We start from the raw sequence: 23,571 nt of genomic DNA on the forward strand, positions 1-23,571 counted from the left end.
TAATTTAAGATAATTAAAATAAGGATACGTAGACCATACAAGGATGACATTAGTAAAATGAATAGCCAAATCACTAACTCCATGTGGCACTGCCAGGGATATAATTCTTGCACACTAAAACACATGATCAAGTCCAATTGCATAATAATATCATAGCCAAAGCAATAATGCATTAAATACGTAATTAATCCATTTACATCAACTCACGTTCGCATAAAGCATAAAAGAGATAAGAATGAAGTAAATCACCATAGCATAAAATCCATCACATGACATAATCATAAAATATGTATCCAAATATGAGACAATCAAATATCATCATAGATCTAATGTCATCTCAAAATGGCATCAACATGCAAATATGATAAACTGAATAGCATAGCAGTAAAGTATCTATTGTCTTGAATCAAAGTATAACATTCGACCCTCAGGTCATCTCAAAGTACATAAATGAGAGTATCAAGTATCTCTTGAATCAAAAATCAACAAGGGTACAAAATGCAAACACAAGAGGCACCACACACACACACACACACACACACATACACACACGAATATTTGTTCATTCTCATAGATTTTAAACGAAAATAGATTCATATATATAAAAAAATGGAATACTTTCTAAATTGAAATGAAAATTAAAAATTTTGTACTATTTTAAATTTTAGTTCAATTATAATACTGAAATATTCATTTATTTTTAATTAAAAATTATTTTTTATTTTATTTTTAAAATTATTAGCTAGATTTTTGTTAATTAATTAATTTTAAGATATGGGTGTACAATAGTTAGAATGTTAAGGTTTTGTAATGCTATGGTAATTTAATTTTTTCATAATAAGTATAAAATTGGACAAAACTAATTTAAAAGTATATAATATTGAAAAATGAATTATTTTTATTTTTTTTAATTTAAAAATTATATATAATTTTATTTTCAAAATTTTATGCTATATATTAAATTTGGAAGTAGCAATAGTGGAATGCCAAAGTTTTTTAATGCTATAACTAGTTTAAATTTTTTCATAGTAAAGAGAATAATTTTTATATAAATAAATATTTGATATTATTACTATTTATAATAAGAAATCATAACCAAAATATTTTATATAAATGAAGTTTTGATATTATTATTGTTTATAATAAGAAATAATAATTAGAATATTAATAAATTATAGTTAAATTTAATTTTTTTAATGATTAAATAATGATTTCATATTTGTACTAGGGAAATAACTCTTTGAATGAAAATAATTGATATTAGAGAACTCTACTTAGAGTAAATTATTATAAGGATTTTAATCAAATTATAACGTGTGCAAACTTAAAGTTATTTTAAATGTAAGATCACATATAAGTCAATATTATGAAGAGTTGTACAAACTCATAGAGTCAATATTGTTAAGAGTAAATGTAGAATTTCTTTATAAAGGAAGTGTATTTGAAAAATATTAGGATTACAATAGATTGTAAAAAAAATTCTTTAAATGTAACAATTTTTTTTGTTTCATCTTTTTCTTCTTTGTACCTTTTACTCATAATTTGTTCATCAGTATTTGTGAAATTATTTTTGTATGACTAGGTTTAACAATAATATACCTTATGGACTATAGGTGAAGTTAATTGTACTCTTACATATTAATTATATGGGTATTTCCTCACTTCATTTGGAACTATTTGTTTTGGATCCCACAACAACCTAACTTGACAAAGGATGCTTGAATTATGTAAGCAAAAATTTATATGGGGATGCATATATAATGTGTCCCAACATATACTACAAAGGAAACATGATTAGATAGATTATTCAATTCACTTTCATGACATTCTATGCATTAGCTCCAATTGTTCTCTTATGGAATTATTTGCTTTGGAATCCCTTGGGCCCTAGCTTGAAAAAACATGTTTGATTCATGCAGGGTGGTTAGATAAGAACCCTACATGAGAAGAATCTCATTGACTAAGAGAGTGTGTAGATATATGGATTATAATCCAATGTCAAAGTGAGGGGTCGTTATGAAGGAGAGACAAAGAAAAAGTAATGGGAGGGAGAGAAAGAAGAAAAGGAGAGGAGTGGGGGGATATGAAGAGATAAGAAGTGGGACGAATATAAATATGAAGAGAGGAGAGAGGAGTGGGAGATGAAGAGATAGAACAAGATATATATATATATATATATATATATATATATATATATATATATATATATATATATATATATATATATATATATATATATATATATATATATATATATATATATATATATATATATATATATATATATATATATATAGGTGATAGATAGATGGATAGATAGAGGAAATGAGATATAGACAAAGAGAGCTAAAGAATAAATATAAGCATAAGTTAAGATAGAGATAGAAATAGATATATAGATAAAAGTCTATGAATATGGAGAGAGAGAGAGAGAGAGAGAGAGAGAGAGTATGATAAGATTGAGCCAATTTTGAATTATTAGTATCAAAAGGCTAGGTTGTCCATTTTATATAAAGCTATGTTGGATAAGAAGATACAGGGAAAGGGGGAGAGGAGTAAGATTAATGATAAAAAGAGAGATAGAAATGTATAAATATTGATAGAGTTAAAAATAGGAGAGAGGGAGAGATGGTAAGAGAGGATGTGTGTATGTGTGTTTGAGTGAGAAAGATGTGAAAGGAGAGATAAAGAGTAAGGTAGTGGAAGAGGGAAAAAAATATAAGAGGAGAGAGGAGAAGTAAAAGATGAAGAGGTAGAATGATAGTGATAGACAGATAGAAAGATAGCTAGATATTTATCTAGATAGAACAGATCAAATATAAATATAAAAATTAGGATATAGTTAGAGGTTTAAGACAAAGAGAGGGGATAATATAGAGATAGTAGGGGAGAAATGAGTGTCTATGTGTGTGAGTAAACAAGATATTAAGGTAAGGGTAGGGAGCTAGATAAAGAGATTTTTAATGAGAAAGAAACATATGGGTATAGAAATAGAGAGGAATAGAAATCCACAAATATAGCTCAATATCAGTATTTGATATATATTTCACTATGCGCATAACTATTGCACCCCTTAATAAAGATGAAAATTCTTTATGGAGCATTTTACTTTAACTACAAAAACTTAATTATAACTAGAACCAAAATAATAGCTATTTAAGAACATCATCAAAGATACACAAGACTACCGGCTTAACCCTTGCACCCTTCAAAGTTGCAAGTGCTAGTTTAAAAATAATACTAAACTAGATGAAATGATCATGGGGCATTTTAATCTTTATAATAATTTAATCTAAAATCTAAAAAGTTTTAGGAGAAATAAGGTAGTTTTAACTTCTATACCAGGAGAAACATGTTTCATTCATGCGGCATTCAACTCCCACAAATATGGACTTGTGTTTAAATACAATTAAATATATACGATCTTACTTGAAAGAAGTCAATTATTACAAAACTAATTAGCATGTAAGAATGATGCCATGGAAGTCTTGGCAATTTCATAGATTAATTATTGTTCCAAGATTGGATTTAACTTATGCATTAAAATGTTATGTTTAGAATTGCCTAAGAGATAGGGTGTTATAGAAAATATAGATCACATTTTATCTTGATCTATTTTAGAATATAGTGTTAGATGTGATGTAGAAAGGCCATCTTTAAATATTAATACATTCTTTAAAAAATTTACCCATGAATAATGTAAGTCAATTTAGACTATTTAATACTTTTAGTCTATGAACCAAGTCCTAATGTATGATATTTAAATTTTTAGAATCATAATAATTTTTATAATTTGTAATATTTTGATATGTTATATTTAATAAATTAGTATATTGATTTTTTTTTTTTTATAAATTGAATTGTGATCTATCATTTGGATGGACAGACAATAAATAATATCGATGGGTGATGGAAATCTAATAACTCTATTATATTGATAATTAGGTCCTTAATCAAAATAAAGAATCTATTGACTTAATCTTGATTTCATTTATTAGAAATACTACGTTCAAAGATTTATTCCTTGGTGAATTTCTAGTGAACTAGAAATTTCATTGATTAGTGAACAAGTATATAAAAATCATTATGATTTATTTTATATATGTGGTTGAGAATTGAAATTGTATTACTTATGTTAATGATTTGGTTGTTATATTTAAAAATATATAGTATGAAATTGAGTGTGTCTCTTAGTATGAGTTGGTCATATTTTTGATAGTAAAAGCAACCAAAAGATAGGGGCGATGATGCTTAGTACAATACTATGGATAAATCATTCATTCACAACACATCTTCAGCTAAAAAACTACCAACATATTAACATCCCTTTCCTTAATATCAAAACTAGATTTCCCAACCAGGTAATATTAAACAAGATATTAACGAACACAATATCCCATCTATTAGTGATGAAAATAAAGTTACTAGTAAACCACATATTGTTTTTCCATCTAAAAATCATGTAAACATTTCTCTCAAGGCTATCACCAACATATCTACTGTGATGTTTGAACCAAAAAATGTGAAAGTCTTTAAAGTCCAAAGGTCAGATAAAATATGTAAAGGACGGTTTATACCAATAGTGCAAGTCTAGAGAAATAACTTAAAATATAAAGTAAAGGCCTAAACTTTGGCCTTTTCCTTTCCCTTCTTCGCCAGTAGAACTTTGGTCAATTCCTTTGCTAGAAACCCATATATTTTATTTAAATCTTTTGCACCAGAGCCATTGTCTTCATTCTCCCAATGCAGAAATTGAAGAGTGGTAGTAAAACCATGATTCACTTTCAAAGAAAACTTGGAGAGAGTTGTAATACTCTCATTCAACAATTGAATTAGGCATAAAGTGCCCTCGTCTCTTGTTTAGTGTCCTTGACCAATCTAGATAGCTCCTGACATCAAGCACAATTATCTTTATCCATCTTTGTTGCCTACACCTACATCACCACAGGGTTAGTAGAAAACATATTCTTTTCTTTTTTCTCCATCCTCACACGGGAGGTAGTAGTCATCAACGAGGTGTCCTTAAATTTCCCTAGAGAAGAAATAATATTGGAGGTTAAGTCCATAGTATTCATGGTGAAGCTGGTAGATACATGAGTAGTATCTTGACTAACTTTCTTATTTTTGTTAATTTTTACCTCCTCATAAGAAGACATATTTTCCATCATCCCCACTTCCCCATCTTTTTCCTCCTTCCCCCTTCTCTTTTTCTCATTGTCCTCCTCCTACTCTCTGGCTTTCGACTCTCTCTCCTCACTGGCTTCTAAATCTGTCTCCTCATTTTTGTTTCATTCTAGCCCTACTTTTGGCCAACCTCTCCAAATGCCTTCAACCCCCATCATTTTCATCCTTAGAGTCAACAAGGTCAATTTCCTTCATATTGTCTATTTTCAATGTTTGCTTACTTTGGATCCCATCTGAAATCTTAAAATACTTTATAGGGTTTTCAAAGGGCGTAGAAGAAGGGAAAGGTTTGGGAGTGGGTTCCACAAAATAACCCCCACCATTATTAGTAGGATTCGGCAGTATTTGGTTATTAACTAAGGTGATGCAACGATGTAGACCAAGGGCTAACTAAAAAGGCATAGGATAAGACGTTGATAAAAAATACAATAACTTTTTCCTTTTTTTTTTGTCTTTCACTAACCTCAACCACAATAGCTTTAAGATCATGTAAATAAGGTCTAAGAGTGGTTGGAGTGGATTGTAAGTATCCAAGAAAATAGAAAATTAGAAAATGATTAGATGTGGATCAAATTGGAGAAACAACCTTCTTTTTAAACAGTTATTTTTAAATCAATTCAAACTATATTTATACATGAAATGATTTTAAAATGTAACCCAATACACCACTTGCAACTTTAGAATGTTCTACTTTCTCCATTCTTTAACATAGTTTTAAAGCTAAATTATACATTACTTTCTCAATGTTCTCTAGACACTTAGGGATATAGATTTTAGAATCTAATAACTTACTTGGTAGCCATATCCTCTCCAAAGAAATTACTCTTTGGTAGCCATATCCTCATTGTTGTCCATATTAAGACTTTGGTGGCATATAACTTTTTGAAGAGATGGGCCCATCATTCTTGATACTTAGCTAAAATTTGGCAAGTGGTTTTAGGACAGTTAGGATAATGCTTTATCCATGTTTACACGTTCGAGGTCACCAATACATCACGCAAGCAAATTCATTAGATAAAGACGGCAAACCACAATTCAAGGAAGAAGAAAATTTGATTGAGAGCAGTTTTGAAATAGTTTTATACAATTTTAAAGAATTTTTCCACATTCTATGGAGGGTTAAACTTGAACAAGCCCAATTAATTCAAGATTGAACGTGTTGTCCTTCGACTCATCCTTCTCTGCTGATAAGCCGAACTGTGGCGATCCAAACTCACAGATAAAAGCTGCAATCCTCAATTCGAGGATAAAAATGAAAAATACAATTTTGAATGCGATTTAAATATTTATATACAATTTCAAAAATCTGTCAACATTCTATGGGGCACAAATTCGTAGAATCCTAGAAAAGAAGAAAATAAAAGAAGATAAAGATTGGACAATTATCTTGTCCTTCAATTCATCCTTCTCTGATTAAAATCCGAACTGGTGATTCAAAACCGAATTTACATCTCCGATCCCAACTTCCATATGCAATTCTTTGGAAAATTCATTCTGCGTCTTCACATTGGGGGCACTTTTGCACTTCCCCATGCATTTGCAGCCCACAGCCTGAATTGCACATCCCATTCCAGATTTCTGTATGCTTTCCTCAAAAGCAGCCAGCAATTGCTCAGACCCTGATTTCTTGCACTTCCCTCCCATGCAAACCTGCACCTGCCGCTGCAAATCCCCTGCAATCTCCACTCCGCTGAGCCTCATTTCTTCTTTAGTCTCTGCAAATTCCTGATCTAGTCCTCTTATATTAAGAGGGTTTTCCAACATTTTAGCAGGCATGGCGTCAATGCAAACCTCCTGTTCAGAAATTCGATTCTTCCGGAGATCCGCCATATTGATCTGCTCGCATTCACTTTTACTCGATTCAGAGGACGATGAAGAGCTTCCTTCACACTTTCTCTGCTGCATCTTTTGAGCCTTTAATGCTGCTTTCTGCAATTTCTTTTCCTGCTTCCTCTGTTTTCTCTCCGCCTTCTCTTGTTCCAGTTGTGTCATCAGAACCTCCAAAGCTTCCTGCAAATCAATACGATAATGAATTATTATCAAGCCGTGCACTCACTGAAAGGGTTAAAAATAATTTGTTACAGAAACTTCACAAATTACTGAGAAATTTAGGGAAATAGAAGTTCAAATTACAGAGAAAATTTGTTGCCGGATTTGTTCTACCAGAGGTTTCTCCGCATCTCCGCTCTCCGAAATCTTATTTGACAGGGCCGCAAGATCCATGGAAACTAATTCCAGAAGCTTCGTCGCTCTCTTCGCTGATAAAGATCCATCGTGCAGAGCAGAGAGACCCTTGAGCTTCTGCTTTTCCAATTTATTCTTCTTTCCGCAGTAGACCTTGAGAGCTCCAGCATAATATTGCAAATGGCTCCGATCATGATAGGCAGAATTCATTGCAAGCCGTCTCGAAGAAAAAATCCCCAAATTAGTTGCAGGATTGCTACAGCCCGCCATTGCTCCCCTGTTGGCAGCCATGGTAGAACAATCCATTTGGAAAAATTTACAGATTCACCGAGAAACACAACTGGAATCCCCAAAGAAAACACTGATTGAAATCAAAGAATTTTGACGGCGCAAGAGGCCTTTTTCTTCGCTTAATGGTCTGCGGAGACGTCTTGGACTGTTGAACGAGTACCAATTCATGTCCAGCGCCATGGAATATAAATTGAGAAGTAATATTCGCTCAGGCGGCTTTATCCACCGCTTACGTGGCCATACTTGGCGACATTTCATTGGCTATTTGGGGAGTTATGAATAGCTGGCCCAATGAGAACGGTCGCCTAATGCAAACTCGTGAGGACATGCATCCAACACAATTAAACATGTGCCATCCTGAAACAGGCACGCTTCTGATTGCGTCCTACGCCGTTCGATCAAAACGTGTCCCATCCAACGCTCAAGAAGATGCCAGATCAGCAAAGAGATGCTTCCCTGTCGGAAACGAAATTTAAATAGACCCAAAAAGCACGATGGAAACTCAATTAGAGTCTGTGGCCCACTCGCACGTGTAATATCCATTCAACCGTTTTCCTTGCGTTTTCTACACCAAAATTAGTTGGTTGGAAGATGTGGTGATGTACAAGACAAGAAATGGGCATCGACCATCCTATTCATAGAAACCATATTATAAGTGATTGGCAAGGAAAGTTGGAATCATTTAATTCAATTTTTCAATTCTATTTATCAATCAATTCATAGGATTTAAAATACTAGCACTTGCACCGTAAAGAGGTGCAAGAGGTACGCCGATAGATTTGTCTTTTTAAAGAAACATTAAAGAGATGTAAAACAAAAGAAGGATTTCAATTTGGTAATGTACAAGTTACTTGTTCAGAGGTTGAACAACATTAATATTTTATTTAATGTACTACATTCCAATTTGAAGAATTGGTTTGAAATGTACAATTGTTGAAACAATTTGTTTTGCATTTAAATACACACATAATTTGAGTCATATTCATGACTAGCCAACACAAAGCCGTATGAAAAAGGGAAATGGTTTTGGTTGAAAAGAGGAAGTACATATGATGAAATGGTGTAAAATGTAGAATGTAATTAGTAAAACATTCTATTAATATTAATATTATTATTAAAACAATCTTCTCTTGTATCCCACATTTTAATATTTCTGGAGCTAGTATTATAAGTGGGACATAGTTATTAGTATATTATTATTAATAGTATATTCATAGAATATAATAAACTATTCATATTCTATAAGATATTAATAGCTATTATAGTATAGGATACTCTATTAAATATTATTTGGGATATCTAATTAAGGATATTTATTAATTCGATATCTTATACTATAATATTACATATGAATAATACATTAATTTGTATCCCTCTACTTATTATTTTAAATAAGTTCTATCATTATTTTGTGAGCTAGTTTTTTTTTCTTTTTTTTGGTCTAAAAGTTGCTAAATGATTTCTCATCTTCAAATTTATGCATACAAGGGCATTAAAAAGGAAAGATTGTGGTAGCTTCAAAAGTGGGAACAAATAGGACTCCAACATAACACAACTAGGTTTTGTATCCTTAAGAGAGAAAGTGGAAAAATCATAATATAAATATACAACATAAATATTGTCAACCAAATTTTCAAGTTTATAAATGTCATGCCCAAATTGCTAGGGCAAAAACACACAAATAATTTTTTTAAAAAATTCATAATTAAAATTCATTAAGTAGATAAGTTTGCAATCACAGTCAAAGTAAAGGTTCTCTACATTTCATCTCAAATAAGGTTAACATAATAAAAAGAAAATTTAATCAAGTTCAACTAGATCAAGTTCAATTACAATTCTCTTAGACAATTATCAATTGACAATCTAATCGATATTGAAAAGTCACTTAAGAAAAACAATCAACTAGAATTAAAACATAACATATATATATATATATATATATATATATATATAATTTATTAACTAAAAATTATTTCAACTACTTTAACATAATCATTAACTATCAACAACCTACTAAAAATTAACTCGATAATACATTTAGACTAGTAAAAAAAACATATTAGTATAGAACTAAAGTTACACTAATTCAAAAGATGATGGAACCTATAAATTAATATTAATTAATCATGATACCTAATTCATAAAAAAACTAAACTTTTTAATATAATGCTAACACAATCATAAATCAAATACCAAAATTTAAAGATCATTAAAATAAAAACTATATATAAAAATACTAACTAATTTAAAATCTAACTATATAATATTTTAAAATAATTTAATACTAAAGTAACTTAATTTACAACTAACTTGCTAAAACTATTAACAAATCATACAAGGTAACTAGCAAGAAAATAACTTATACTAAACTAAATTTAAAATGATCTAACTATCATAAAACTAGAAATGACCTCTAACAAAATCTAAACTAAACTAATTAAGTCCCAATAAAACAACTCAACTAAACATAGAAACTATCATCATAAAAACCTAAACTAAACAATAGAATTAACCTACATATAACTTTAATAAAATAAGGTTAACATCAAAAAACTCCTAACTAGATCCTAACAATTACTATCCTAAACTAACATCTATCATTAACTTAATAACAAATAAACTAATCTATAACTAAACTAAAACATAATTTAAACAATAAAAAAAAATAACAACTAACCTAACCCTACTCTACCCCTAAACTCCCACTCCATCTCCCCTCCTTCCACTGGTCACATCGGTCTCCCAACCCCCAAACCCCTGCGCAAAACCAAGCGCTGCAACAAGTACAATGCTCTGCCCAAGGGTGGGGTCAAGCGCAGGCTAAGGCCTTAATATAAGTGCAGACCAAAACATGAAATGGAGGGTGACCATTATGAAAAGGTTTTTAGACCAACTTTAATCTTTTCCATGGTTAGCAACAATAAAGGGGGAGGACAGAGGGTGACATCATCTTGCATGATGGCAATTTGACTTTGGCAAAAGTTAAATATTTTTAAAACTGCCTTTCCCAACTGACGTCCAAAGAGAAGGTAAGGTATTAATGAAATAAAGTTTTATAGGTAAGATAAAAGATATTTAGGATATTAGCATATAAAGTTTTATATAATGATTATATTATATATTCTTTCTTTGAATGGTATTAATTTTCTTATGTTATTCAAAACATATAAGTATCTTAAAAGATTCTCTGTCACTCAATAAAGAATAAATTGGTCTTCATACAAAAACCAGAGAGTTTTTACTCTCTTGAGACACTTTTTTTTTTTTGCCTTTATTTTTCTAAGTATACATTTTGAAGTTCATTATTAACTAAGAGGGGGGTTATATTTTTTAAGGTGAATCTATGAAGACTACTTACAAATTAATAAATCAAGAGATTTAATTATCCATATAAACCACAATGCAAGAATTGATCTAATTCCAATAATCACAGAAACTGAACTTTCATTCTTAATACAATTTTCATTTCCAACATATAAGAAAACTTGAAATGTGCCTAATTGAATCAACATCATTTCCATCCTATTTTGATATGCATCCATCCAATTTAAAATTTACGATTAAATCATATGACAAGCAATTTTACTCAACGCCAATTTTATTGGCCAACCTGATTCAAAGGCTCAGTTGGGAAAGAATCAGGAAGAAAACCCGGCTTCATTTCCAATCCAACAAAGTTTTGAGATACAATTTACATAGGATTTCAATCCTGAATTACAACACTTAAATGAAATTTCCTTCATGACCCTCAACAAGGGTTCCATATCCAATTCTGCAACACATTTCTAGAACCATGGAGGGAACAAAATCTGATTGGGTGACAACCAAGCATAACCAAGAGACAATCAACATACAAACTCATACATGGTTTACACAATAGGATTCACAATGAATCAAAACTAGGGAAAGGTGGATTCTTCCAACTAGGAGAAGTCAAGCACAACACCAAACAGATGCCCAATCGGGCCTATATACTAAGAACTTCTGTTCTTCCATTTCAACATACTAGAATCATACAAGGTTTGTGCTAACAGGTAGGGGCCCATAACACCCTACCCTTTCTCCCTCTTCTCATCCTGAGAAGAGACTCTACACTGGTTGGAGTCTGACTAAACAGACCTTTCCCAAAATTGGTCACTTCTGCCCTCTCCAAGGGTGAGTAATACCAAAACACCCATGCAAGAAAATCTCAAAATTGCAAACATAAACATGAAAGGAAATCACCCAAAAATAACATGGTTTTCAAATCTTCCCAACATACCCACAAACATACAACCATTTAAACAACAACAAGGTAGCATAAGCATGAATACAAGAATGAAATCTGAACAAGGGACATGAGAATTCCAACCTTCACAAAGAGGTAATGGCAATGAAAAAGTTTGAGTAGAGTTTCCTTCTCCTTGCTTCAATCTTCAAGAACTCCTCCCTAAATGTAGAGATTGGGTAACAACCTCCACTAGTCCAAGAAAGGCCTCTAAATAAGCCTCAAGCTCAACCACCCAAAAGGATCAATAACTTCTCCCACCCACTTACAATTCTAGAAACTCCTAACTCAACCCACACTATGGTTAAACCCTAAGTGGAGGTGGGGTAATGAAACTCATGGTAACCACTTGCAATTTTCGCACATAGGCAAAAAGAGACCTTTTGAGTGGCCTCAAAAGTTACTAAAAGGGGCGTAGGGGTTGGAAAAGACCCCTAACCCATACCCATACCCCTTGGGTATAATTATTACATGTTTGAAAGCTTTAGGAAAAAGGTTTAGAGCCAAAAAAAAGCTAGGAAATAATTAGGACCAACTAATAACTCTTAAAATGCAGATTAAGCACTAATCCAGATTAAGGATGACTAAACTCGATTAAGAACCAATTAGCAAACTGACACTAACTTAAACCAACTTAGGTCCATGGGTTACACAGCTAACCCTAACTAGCATGTTGAGGAGCACAAACAATTCACGAGTGTCAAGTGACACTAACAGAACATAGTTACGAACATTAACATTTATTGATCACAAAGAGATACATACATACATCTCACAATACAGTACTTGAATTGCAAACAACAAGGTTTCCAAAAATTAGCACATAGAGATCAGTTTTGTTCCTCCGTCGGTTTCCTCGACTAAAATATCTGCACACTCATTGCACACATCAGTAGTCTCGAAAATCACATGTATACGTATCAGAAATTCACATAAATTGAACCATACATCAATCAGGGTTTCTTTCATCCTACTTAATTCTTAACCATAAAAAAAAACTCTTAAATCAAAGTATCAATCGTACATTTACCGATTTCATCAACATATATATACATAAAACATTAAATGACAAACATCAATAAATCTGAAAGTAACATCACATAACATGAAATAATATAATATGTTCTAAGTATCAGATAATGTCTCGACATCTCGAGTCGTGAGTAACAAAAAGATAAAGTAACAACTAAGGCTACGAAGGGTTGGGGCAAGGCCTCACAATAAATCTTAGATATAAAAAGGACCAAAACTTGAGCTTCCAATGTTTGCCCATTATGGTTATATTATTATTGGATAGAAACTCTTAGGCCAATCTATGGTCAAGGTGCTCATATCTTTAAGTGTTTGTTATGAACTTTTCTTGCTCATCATAATAGTCAAACAAGACAAAAGTGTTGTTATGAGATTTTCTCAACCAAGAGATTATTATTTTGTTATTATTAAATGGATAGTTTGTAAATGATTATTGTCATTGACAATGTCTATATTACATTTCATCAACAATTTTTATCACACTTTATTATTTATTATTAGTAATGATAAAGAGTAGAGATAAATGTCAAATGATAAGTTGTAGATCAAGTATAGCAAAAATGTAAATGATAAGGAAAGGACTCATGTTCAATATTCCTTTGCATGTTGAATAGTCTATCCATTGCATTTCACCAATCAAAATGACACTATACTATTATCAAGTGTGTCAATATTGGCTTATTCATCTATCTAGTAGATGAGGAAATAATAATAATTAGAAGAATTATGTAGCTTTATTGGTTCAATAGTACACAACAATTAGAACATTTGTACAAATAATTTAGTTATAACGACTAAATTTATACAAATTAAATTATTTATACAAAAATATTAGCTATAGAACAATAACTAATAGTACCATAACATTAGCTGCCATTAAAACCTAAAAAAAAATTAGGATAGACAATTTAAATTGTCTTATTTTAGGACTAGTCATTATAAATATCATTGATTTCTAAGAATAGATCACATGGTTTGAAAATCAAGAAATTTCTAACAAAAAGTAATATAATTAGAAACAACAAAATAATTAGATTAAATAACACATTTTCTTGCATGAAGATTAAGGTTGTAATGAAAGATAGGGGCAAAATAAAAATATAATTGTATATTTTTTAAAAATTGATATTAAATGATATGGTTTTAAAAGTTTTATTTTAAAAGTTTTATTCCAAATTTGGTGAAACACAAAAAAAACTAGTAAATAATACCTAGAGCTTTATTAAATGAAAAACCTTATTATGAGATTAATAATAGTTTATAATCTCTACATTCTGCTAAAAATTTAATATGGAGGAACTCCAATAAAAGGGCTACTATAAGACAACAAATTGAGCCAATTGTATAATATTTTCCTACGACAAGTACAATAAGTATGAATTTGATTCACAAATGAAAGCATTTAAGTTTTTCAAAATTATCTATATTTTTTTGTTATAGAATCTTTATTAGTATTTGTCATAGGCTATTTACTATTGCAATCAAGTTTTGTCAACAAATTATTAATAAAACTTGATTTCAATAATAAAAAATTTAAAAATTAATATAAAGAATTTGTTGTAGATTATATACTATTACAATCGAAATTTAGGATCTTATACATTGCAATTTTCCCCACATTTTTGTTTTCTTAAATTTCTTATTTTATATATTATAGTGTTCATCTATATATCTTTTTTTTTTTTTTCAAAAAAAACAATTAGCTCATAATAACTATTTGCTTACTATCTCCAATTTTATTTACTAGTAAAATTTAAAAACTTAATAATTGTAAATATTTTCTATTCCAATCAAAATTTCTTTGAATAATAATTACAAATATATAAAAGGTTTATTTGATAAAGGAATATGATTACTCTTTCCATTTGAATAAACTTTTAATATTTTATTTTATTTTCAAAAATAAATTGGAAAGAATTACTTTTTTTTTTCATTTTTGCATTCTTTACATTTTTTCCATTTTACAATATTTCTAACAACTCTATTAAATTTATAATTTAATATAAGTAATCTTCTACAAAATGAATTTTGTTAAACAAATTTTCATAAAATGCTTCATTACCAAAGAAAGCAAAATTTGGCACATTTTAAATTTCATTTTATCAACATTATTTATTATATTGTATACATCTTATAAAAAAATTCATTTTTTTTCTTTAATGACTTCAAATTTGGCATGTTCTTCGTACTCTAAGTATTTTTAATTATATAATACTAATAATTGATAAATAATAATTAAACATTTAATCATTGGTGGATAATGTAAATTTTTGGTCTAAGTAAAAATTGTAAATGTTGAAAGAAATATCATTTTATTTTTAAAACTAAAAGAGGGGTAAAATTTTTATTGAATATCAAAGATAGTTGAACAACACAAGAAACAAAGAGAACTACATAGCTTTATCCTGGTCCACAAGTTGATCCAACATCTGAGATAAATCAAGGGGAAGCATCCTAGGATCAAGAATGTTCCAAGCCGGCCCCTACTCAGAGGCCCATTTAGCTAGACAATCAGCCACACCATTCCACTCACGAGGGATATGCATAAAGGATACAGAATCTAGCAAATTGCATAACTGAATGATTTGCTGAATAACCAGAGCCAAATGCCAATCCACATGCACCGGGTTCCTATTATGCAATAAGTTCACAACCACCTGTGAGCCAGTCTCACAGAGGATTCTTTTCCAGCCACGTAGACAACACTGTTCCATTGCAACCAAGATAGCCAGGGCTTCCATGAGGTTATTAGTATAGAAACCCTTGTAAGTAGAAAACAGAAACTGGATATTACCAGAACTATCACGCCCAACTCCCCCAATACCAACCGGACCTTAATAGAAGAGAATTAAATTGAGAAATTTTCAAGGTTGTTAGTTGTGTTTTATGGATAGATTGTGTTCCTATTTTTTAGCATCAACCTTTCCAATCACATTGTGATCCATCACTAAAGGAGAAAAATATTAGATCAAACTTTCAAAGGTTGTTTTTCTCTTCAAGATTGCTCTTTTTTTTCCCCTAATATTAGATTATAGAGTTTAATCATAGGAAAATATTTTTACCAAATTTACATCAAAAACTATACACAATAATATTATAAGTTAGAAATCATATAATATTTTTTAATCTATTGCCTATCCATCCATCCATGAGAATACTACATAGGATCATATTTAACAAAAGACATGTGACTACAAATTTATTGCAAATTTGTCTATGTTAACAGACTTTCAAACTGACAGTCAACTATGAGGACATAATCTGATCAATGTTGACTTCGTCTTATTCCTATACTTCCAAATGTTTGAACTTTAATAGATTTTTCTTTTTTATGAAAAACAAAAAGTTACAAATTAAAAAAAAACGTACAAATCATTTTAGTAGGAGAAAGATTTTAACCTCTTGCCTTGCTCTCTTATTTTTTTTTATCTAAAATTGTATAATTTAATAAGAAGAATAAATTAAAATATTTAAAATCAAAAAATCTATACAAAACAACTGGATAGAACTTATGTATAAAAATATATGAATACTTCAAATATTTAACTGTACAAAACTTATGTATCCAAAAAATATCTGAATATACATTTGACAATATTACAAAATATAGACAAAAAGACTTGATTGACTGTAAATTGAAAATACAACCCTTCATCCTCTAGTTTCAAAACCTAACCCTCGTCTTCAGAGAAAAATTGTTGAAATAAGAGTTGCATGACGGGCATGATAACCGTCACACTTTAACCCCCTTGGATGGTACAACAATATTTTATGTTTGACAGCTTTGTGGGCCAAACAAAAAGTGACGTTTTGGTGAGGGAAGGAAATCTAAAGTTGGTCAAGGTACTTGCTTAGTCGGCTCAATGGCAACATTCATCTACTTGTGCCAGCAAAGGTGAACCATTTGTTGGTAGGTTCAGATAAGAATTTCATCAATAATAATAAGGCTGAGTGGGAGAAGTGAAAGAAAATTAATGGGGTCACACCAATCGAGTCAGCGAGCGAATAATCCACATATCTCTGCATTAGTCGTGGGTCCAAAAGGATGGATTTGATAGTGAAGAGCAGACAAAGACAAGGGAGGCATTGATGGAGGAGAGTAGAAGTCGAAATCAACCTCATCTACATTTGCACAAAAAGAGAAAGGTAAAGTGCCTCACACACACCTCGTTATCTGGATCCTTATTACCGGCCCTGCTACACTCTTCAAACTCTACATGGGCGCATCAACTATGGCCAAATCACGGACAACCTGCCAGCTCCAGAGTGGGTCGTGGGGCTTCTGAAATCAATCAACATCCAAAAGGAAAAATTATATAATGCAGATCTGTGGGTTTTGAGAGCTTTTGCAAATTTTGAAGTGGAACTTGCAGTGGGTTAGGGAAACAAATACGTGAGCAACATGATAGATCAAGCAAAGGCAGAGGATTGGGTAAAGACAAATGTGCAGGCATACTTACCCACCATGAAGATCATGAGCATTGCAGTGGGAAATGAAGTTTTTATGGGCAATGACACAAATCTCATGAAGAATCTGGTGTCGGTGATGCAAAATATCCATTCAACATTGGTGAGCCTCGGCCTGGACTCCTCCATTAACGTCTCCACTGCGCACTCTAGCCGTATACTTTCCGTCTCTTACCCTCCATCCGCTCACATTTTCAATCCTCAACTCACTGCTTGCTCACACCGCTTCTTAAGTTCCTTATGTAGGCTCATTTGCCGTTCCTCATAAACACATACCCTTTCTTTTCTTACAAGGCCGATCCAAACCAAATCCCGCTAGATTATGTACTGTTTCAACCAAACAATGACATGACAGACAACAATATGCTTTACACCCAAATTGATTCAGTTTACACCACTTTGGCTCTTCTTAATCTCAACGGCAGTTCCTTTCCGCCATTAGAAGATCGAGTTTCTTGCTTGATTTTATAAAGCTAGGAAATGATGAGCTTAAGATGGCTGAATGCAACATACTTGTTTTACTGATGCAAATCATAATGGACAAGATTTCCATTAGATTTTTCTCAAATTTTTTCATATCAAATCATAATGGACAAGATTTCTTGAAGATTGTCCTCATTATGTGAGAATCAAAAACTGACGGCCTAGATTTCTTGAAGATTTTCCTCATTATGCAAGAATCAGAAACTGAATCTCAAGTCGTAACATCAAGTGATTGTAAATCAAGAGATAAGAAGGTAAAGTATTCTATAATATATATTTTTGTTGGTGATAAAAAACTACTGACTGAAGATGGTATACCTTCTAGCGAGTGAAGATGGTTTGTAGGTGTGAGACAATTTCTGATTGCAGACAATCCCAATGGGAAAGCCTATCGGCTAATTAAAAGAAATTTCAAATGTTTATATATATATTTTTCTAATATTTATTGGACCATACTATTTTTGTTGGTAAGGAGAAAATTCAATGCATTATTTCAACTTTATCTTTTCCACATTTGTCACAAGGGGATTAATTTTCCAAGTTTTACATTGATGCTTATTTTTGTCATTGATAAGAAAATACAAATATTTTCGAACAAGTTTATCATGCATTAATTACAACTTTACCTTTTCCACAGTGTGACAATTCAAAAAAAAAATCATTTTTATCTTATACCTCACAAATCAATGTCTAATCAATATTAATTATCACTATCTATTTTTTCTAACTATAGAGTTAAATGTTTTATATTTCTTATTTTAAATATATTGATTAGTCTTACATTGATGTTTAATTTTGTCATTTGTAAAATGACATTTCTTTAAATTTACACTATCTTTTACTAGCTACTATTTTACAATCTTATTCTAATTTTTCTAATACTATTTTACAAATTGTAAAACTAATACTACCCCTCAAACTAATTAGATATTTTGGTAGTTTGAATTAAATAATGAACAATTTATTTTTTTAAATCAAATATTTCAACTTATAACTGAATTGGTATATTTGACTAGTTCATTCATATAATATAATTTCTACTGTTATTTATATATATTTTTAAAATAATTCCCTTCAACTCTCTTTATCATTCTACCTTTAATTGTCCATATAATAACATATCATTCTCTTTTTTAGAGATAACTTTAAGAAACCCTTCTTGAGAAAAATATGTAAAATGCTGCTGAATTCAACATTAAATATGTAGGAAAAATTTCTAATCGAGGGCAATTTTTTCATTTGAGACAAGGGAGAAAATTATTTTCTATTGGCGAAATTTTCCTTTCCATATCAAAATTTAATAATAACTGTGGTGAATTAATTTTATTTTTTTTAATATGCAAATAAATGTAGGCGATTTTTTTTTGTTGGTCATAAACATTTTTGTAATGTAAGAGGTGAATTAATTATTTCATATAACACAAAATATTAATATAGTTGGATACTATGTCGGTTCCCAAAGAGATTATTTAATTTTTTGGTGAATATATAGAGTCACAAGTGGTCCATGACCCACATGCCAAGTGTACACTATACATTGTACTTGTAGTATGCCAATCCATTAAGATTCAATTAATAATGTGCCCTTTTTAATTGCCAACTTGGTCATCATCACTTTTAATGTTGTCATTTTATGGTGAACGGAATTAATTTGGACCGTTGATGTAATATAGATCAATAGCTTTAGCTCTATTTCAGGCCTAATTTTAAATGACATACCATAAAGTCTAAATCTTCCTAGAATTAAGACACATGTCCCAAGACCAAAACATAAAATAGTTGGCTAAATGGGGATAGTTAGAGACACACATTGGTAAAATGGTAGGCGATGCTCAACCCGAGGGAAAATATTATTTTATTTTAATGGCAAAATAACAGTCCAATAAGAAAACATTAGGGAAATGCTGGCAAAATTTTTAAAATAATTGTGTTAATAATGTAGATTATATTAGTGATTGGACCAGGATTTGGGACCAATTATGTGTAAACTAATAAGCGATTAGCCTTGGATTTTGACCCAAATTATTTAATATCTTGGTGACATGGTTGACCCCATATGTAGGTTTTATTCGCCAAATTATAATTTTCTAGAGAGACAGAATAACCAATTGGCAAAGATTCACCAATAAAAAAATCATTGGTCTTTTTTAGCTCTCTCTTCATATCCTTCCTTTCTACCTATAAATCTCCATTTTCCTTATTTTTCAATTATTGGCGAGAACTTTGACGCATTGCCTCTCTTGTTTTCATCGAATATATATTTTATATTAGTAAGTGCACTTAAAATAGAATTTGACTATATAAAGGAATTTATTTTTTAAATTAGAAGTTATCTTTTGACTAATTTATTTTGAATAGGGATGTAATTTTCTAAAATCATTTTCAAAAGCAACCACTAGTAAAAATATAATTTCATTTGTTTATTAAGGAATATTGTGGAAAAACTTATTTAGTAATTTTTTTAATAATATGATAGTAAATTATAATTTCATAACTATATTGGAGGTCAAAATTTAGGTTTTGCAAAAATCATATTTTTTACGATAATTATTTACAAATTATATTAATGATTTTAAAATATGAAAAAAGGAAAAAATAATATAGAAACTATAGATCAATTCTAAACTATATTATGGAATCCATTCTCAAAACATTTACTTGTTTTATCACATATTTGATTTTCTTATGAATTTTAAAATATATTTATCCACTTTTATACGGTTAATTCTTTTCAATAGTCTTGTACATCACTTTTGTATTTTTTCTCTTCTATTTGTAATTTTATAAACTAACAATCACACTTATATGTGCAATGGGTATGCTGAAATCATGTGGAAAGTCAATTAGGAAAATTTGTGGACCTTTTTTTGCATACATTGATGAAATACCCAAGGTTGTGTAGTAAGTTATTAGAAAAAAGATAATATTATCCTCCTTCAATACTTGGGTTGCCTACTTCCCCAAGGAAACATGATTATTCAACATAGTTTTGGGTCAATAAAGATCCATCTTATGAATGAGAGTTGCTCAACAGTCTTACATGAACATGGCTGTTGATTAAATGTTGTCTATTACAGAGGAGGAGAAAAGATGAACAACCAAAATTATTTGAATGGCAGGGCATTGGTTTCGGTAAAATTTTAGTTGTTGATTTTAAACTAGAAGTCTTGCAAGTATATATTAAAAAGCATTTTGTGGATTCTTTGTGATTGTATAACAATGGGAACTTTGGATTAGAGTATGGGCATCCATCAAAGTATAAATAATAATTATACATGAATTCTTTGTATCTTGTAGCTGTAATCCAAAGTCATGATGAAGATTTTAGGACCTAATATGATGTTTTCTATTTGAGAGTTCCTCTTTATAGAAATCACCTAATATCTTCCTAGAAAATGGTGATGATTTTATCTACAAGTATTGAAACCCTTAAACCTTTAGCATTGAGTTATTGCTTCAATGTTTAGTGGAGATTAAGATTTCTTGTATCTTCGTGACATGAAGTTTGAGATGAAACTAGAAAACTGTAATTTCTAGATTTACATTTTCAATAAAATTTTGTTTAATGGACTCCAAACTTATTATAAATCATTGATTTGCCTCAAAATTTACTATAAATTGTTGATAATAAAAGATATATTTTTCTTCCACGAAAGGAACATCTTCGAAGTAACAATTTTCCAATTGTACGTAAATTGTGAAAGTTTAACTCTGATAGCTGGGTGGGAAAATTTGGTGCCTTTCATTTTTTGAGTAGCAAAAGTGTCACATCTCATCCTTTGATATACATTGTTTCCTACTTAGGTGGTGACTCTATTGACCATTGGCTTTGTTGATACTTGAATTGGTCAACCATGTTCTAAACACTGATTAAAGAGTTGATTAAAGTGTTTATATTAATCTTGTGTTTAGCGAACTATGAGATGCATTAACTAATGTGATTAAAGTGTTTTAATTTAATACATAAACGTATGTGAAATCATGATGTTAATGATGATGTATATGTTATCTCATTATATGAACATGATAGTTAAAGTGGTTAATTAAATTATGTTTACGACATTCACATGCAGATACTAACTCATTCCTTGTTTGAGTGTTTGAGTGGATGCATGAATGCCACTCAATGAGATTGTGGTTGAGGTAGAGGAGGTTAGCTCTTCAAAAGGGGATGGTTAGATATCTAGGTAGCCCACACACCACTTCTATTCTAAATGTGATTTAATTTTGAGTACTTGTGTTTTGCTCCTACCCTACCCTTCTTGTGGTGGTTAAATACTAAGAACACATAGGTAGAAATGCAACTTACAATTTATTGTGGGATGAAATGCTAAAAGAAATTCTTACTTAGCTTTAAGAAATATTGCACTTGTAAACATGATGGGAATAGTATATAATTGTTAAACTTCATACCAGTAGATATACACTTGAATAGATATTGATCACTATGAAAAATGAAGTATGGACACTAATTAGATATAGATACCTTCTTTTAATTTCTAAATATGAAGTGGAAAATGAAAATGGTTTGAAAGGAAACCATTTCATTTGCACTACCAATATACCTTATTTTGTTGATATGTGCCAAATAAAATAAAGTTGAGGGAATATGAAATTAGGCTAGTTACGGATTAGGATTTTTCTTTATTATTCTACCATTATGAATATGGGAAATCATATGGAGGATTGGAAGCGGCTAGAAGGGGAAGGACTGGAAGAGTAGTTGGAAAGAGCATTGCCAACCTTCAGATTGACCAAGTTCCCTCTTGTTCTATACAACTAATAAATGTATCTTGGTTTAGAATTGTAGGAAATAAATGAATAATTCCTCTTTTTGATGTGTTCTTCGAATAGTTGAATTTAAGTCAATCCAAGATACCTTGTGTGCTGGGAATTGAGTGTTTAAATATTCTTGTTGGAATAATTTAGAACAACCTGAAGGGGGGGGGGGGGGGGGGGTGGGTGAATAAGTTATCCAAGGTCCAAATGTACAAATAAAACTTTTCAGTACTTGGCAAACATATATGTGCATGCATTTATTAGATCATGCAATAACTCCATAACTCTACATATTACTGTCCTAGGTCAAATGAACTTTGCAAAAATGTAAACATTAAACATCACAAACTTAATCACACAATTTGACACAAGGATTCAACATGGAAACTCAATTTGGGAAAAACCACTAGTAACATGTTACCAATTTTCACTCTTCTAAAGTGAGCTCTATGAAGAGCCAACCCTATTAAAGGTTACAATGCACACTGTTAAATGTGACCTTGATTAAAGGATTTCAATCAACCTATTAAAAGTGAGCCTTATTAGAGGACTTTAGAACATTCCATTACAATGTCACCTAGTTAAAGGATTTACTCATGACTGTTAGGTCAACCTTAATCCAAAGGATTTATCCAATCTAATACAATTGTTAGAAAGTAGCAACAGGACTTGATCTAATAACAAAAAAGCTCACTTTCAGATTTTAGATCTCTAGTTTAGCTCTCCATTTTGCTTGGCATTCATCCCCTTCATCTCTAATTTCTTGTTCACCCTTCAAGCTTTCACCTCCTTAAGCCTTCATGCTTAGTATACCAACTAAAGGTTCTTTCCTTCAGCCACCATATGAAGCAACACCTCCAAATTTCTTATCTTTTTCACTCACA

The 23,571-nt window shown here is 30.7% G+C and overlaps 1 protein-coding gene and 1 pseudogene across 2 annotated transcripts; one reads left to right on the plus strand and one right to left on the minus strand.

Moving 5' to 3' along the window:
• Positions 1–6,218: 6,218 nt before the first annotated feature.
• Positions 6,219–7,817, minus strand: LOC149571949 (diacylglycerol O-acyltransferase 3-1-like). Of its 2 annotated transcripts, none has more exons than XM_089813345.1 (2): positions 7,348–7,817; positions 6,219–7,194 (listed from the first exon to the last, which is right to left on the minus strand). In XM_089813345.1, exons 1-2 carry the CDS (start codon positions 7,672–7,674, stop codon positions 6,598–6,600), a joined length of 924 nt encoding a protein of 307 aa, XP_089669471.1. In that variant the 5' UTR covers positions 7,675–7,817; the 3' UTR covers positions 6,219–6,597. The 2 variants fall into 2 exon arrangements, with proteins under 2 accessions (XP_089669471.1, XP_089669470.1); XM_089813344.1 differs by having other exon boundaries at positions 7,318–7,817.
• Positions 7,818–16,821: 9,004 nt separating this feature from the next.
• LOC149571950 (glucan endo-1,3-beta-glucosidase 11 pseudogene) lies at positions 16,822–17,896 on the plus strand (annotated as a pseudogene).
• The last annotated feature ends 5,675 nt before the right edge of the window (positions 17,897–23,571 follow it).

This window comes from Cupressus sempervirens, chromosome 2 (genome assembly GCF_028749045.1).
Source record: "Cupressus sempervirens isolate cs-2001-9-10 chromosome 2, ASM2874904v1, whole genome shotgun sequence".
Taxonomy (NCBI): Eukaryota; Viridiplantae; Streptophyta; class Pinopsida; order Cupressales; family Cupressaceae; genus Cupressus; species Cupressus sempervirens.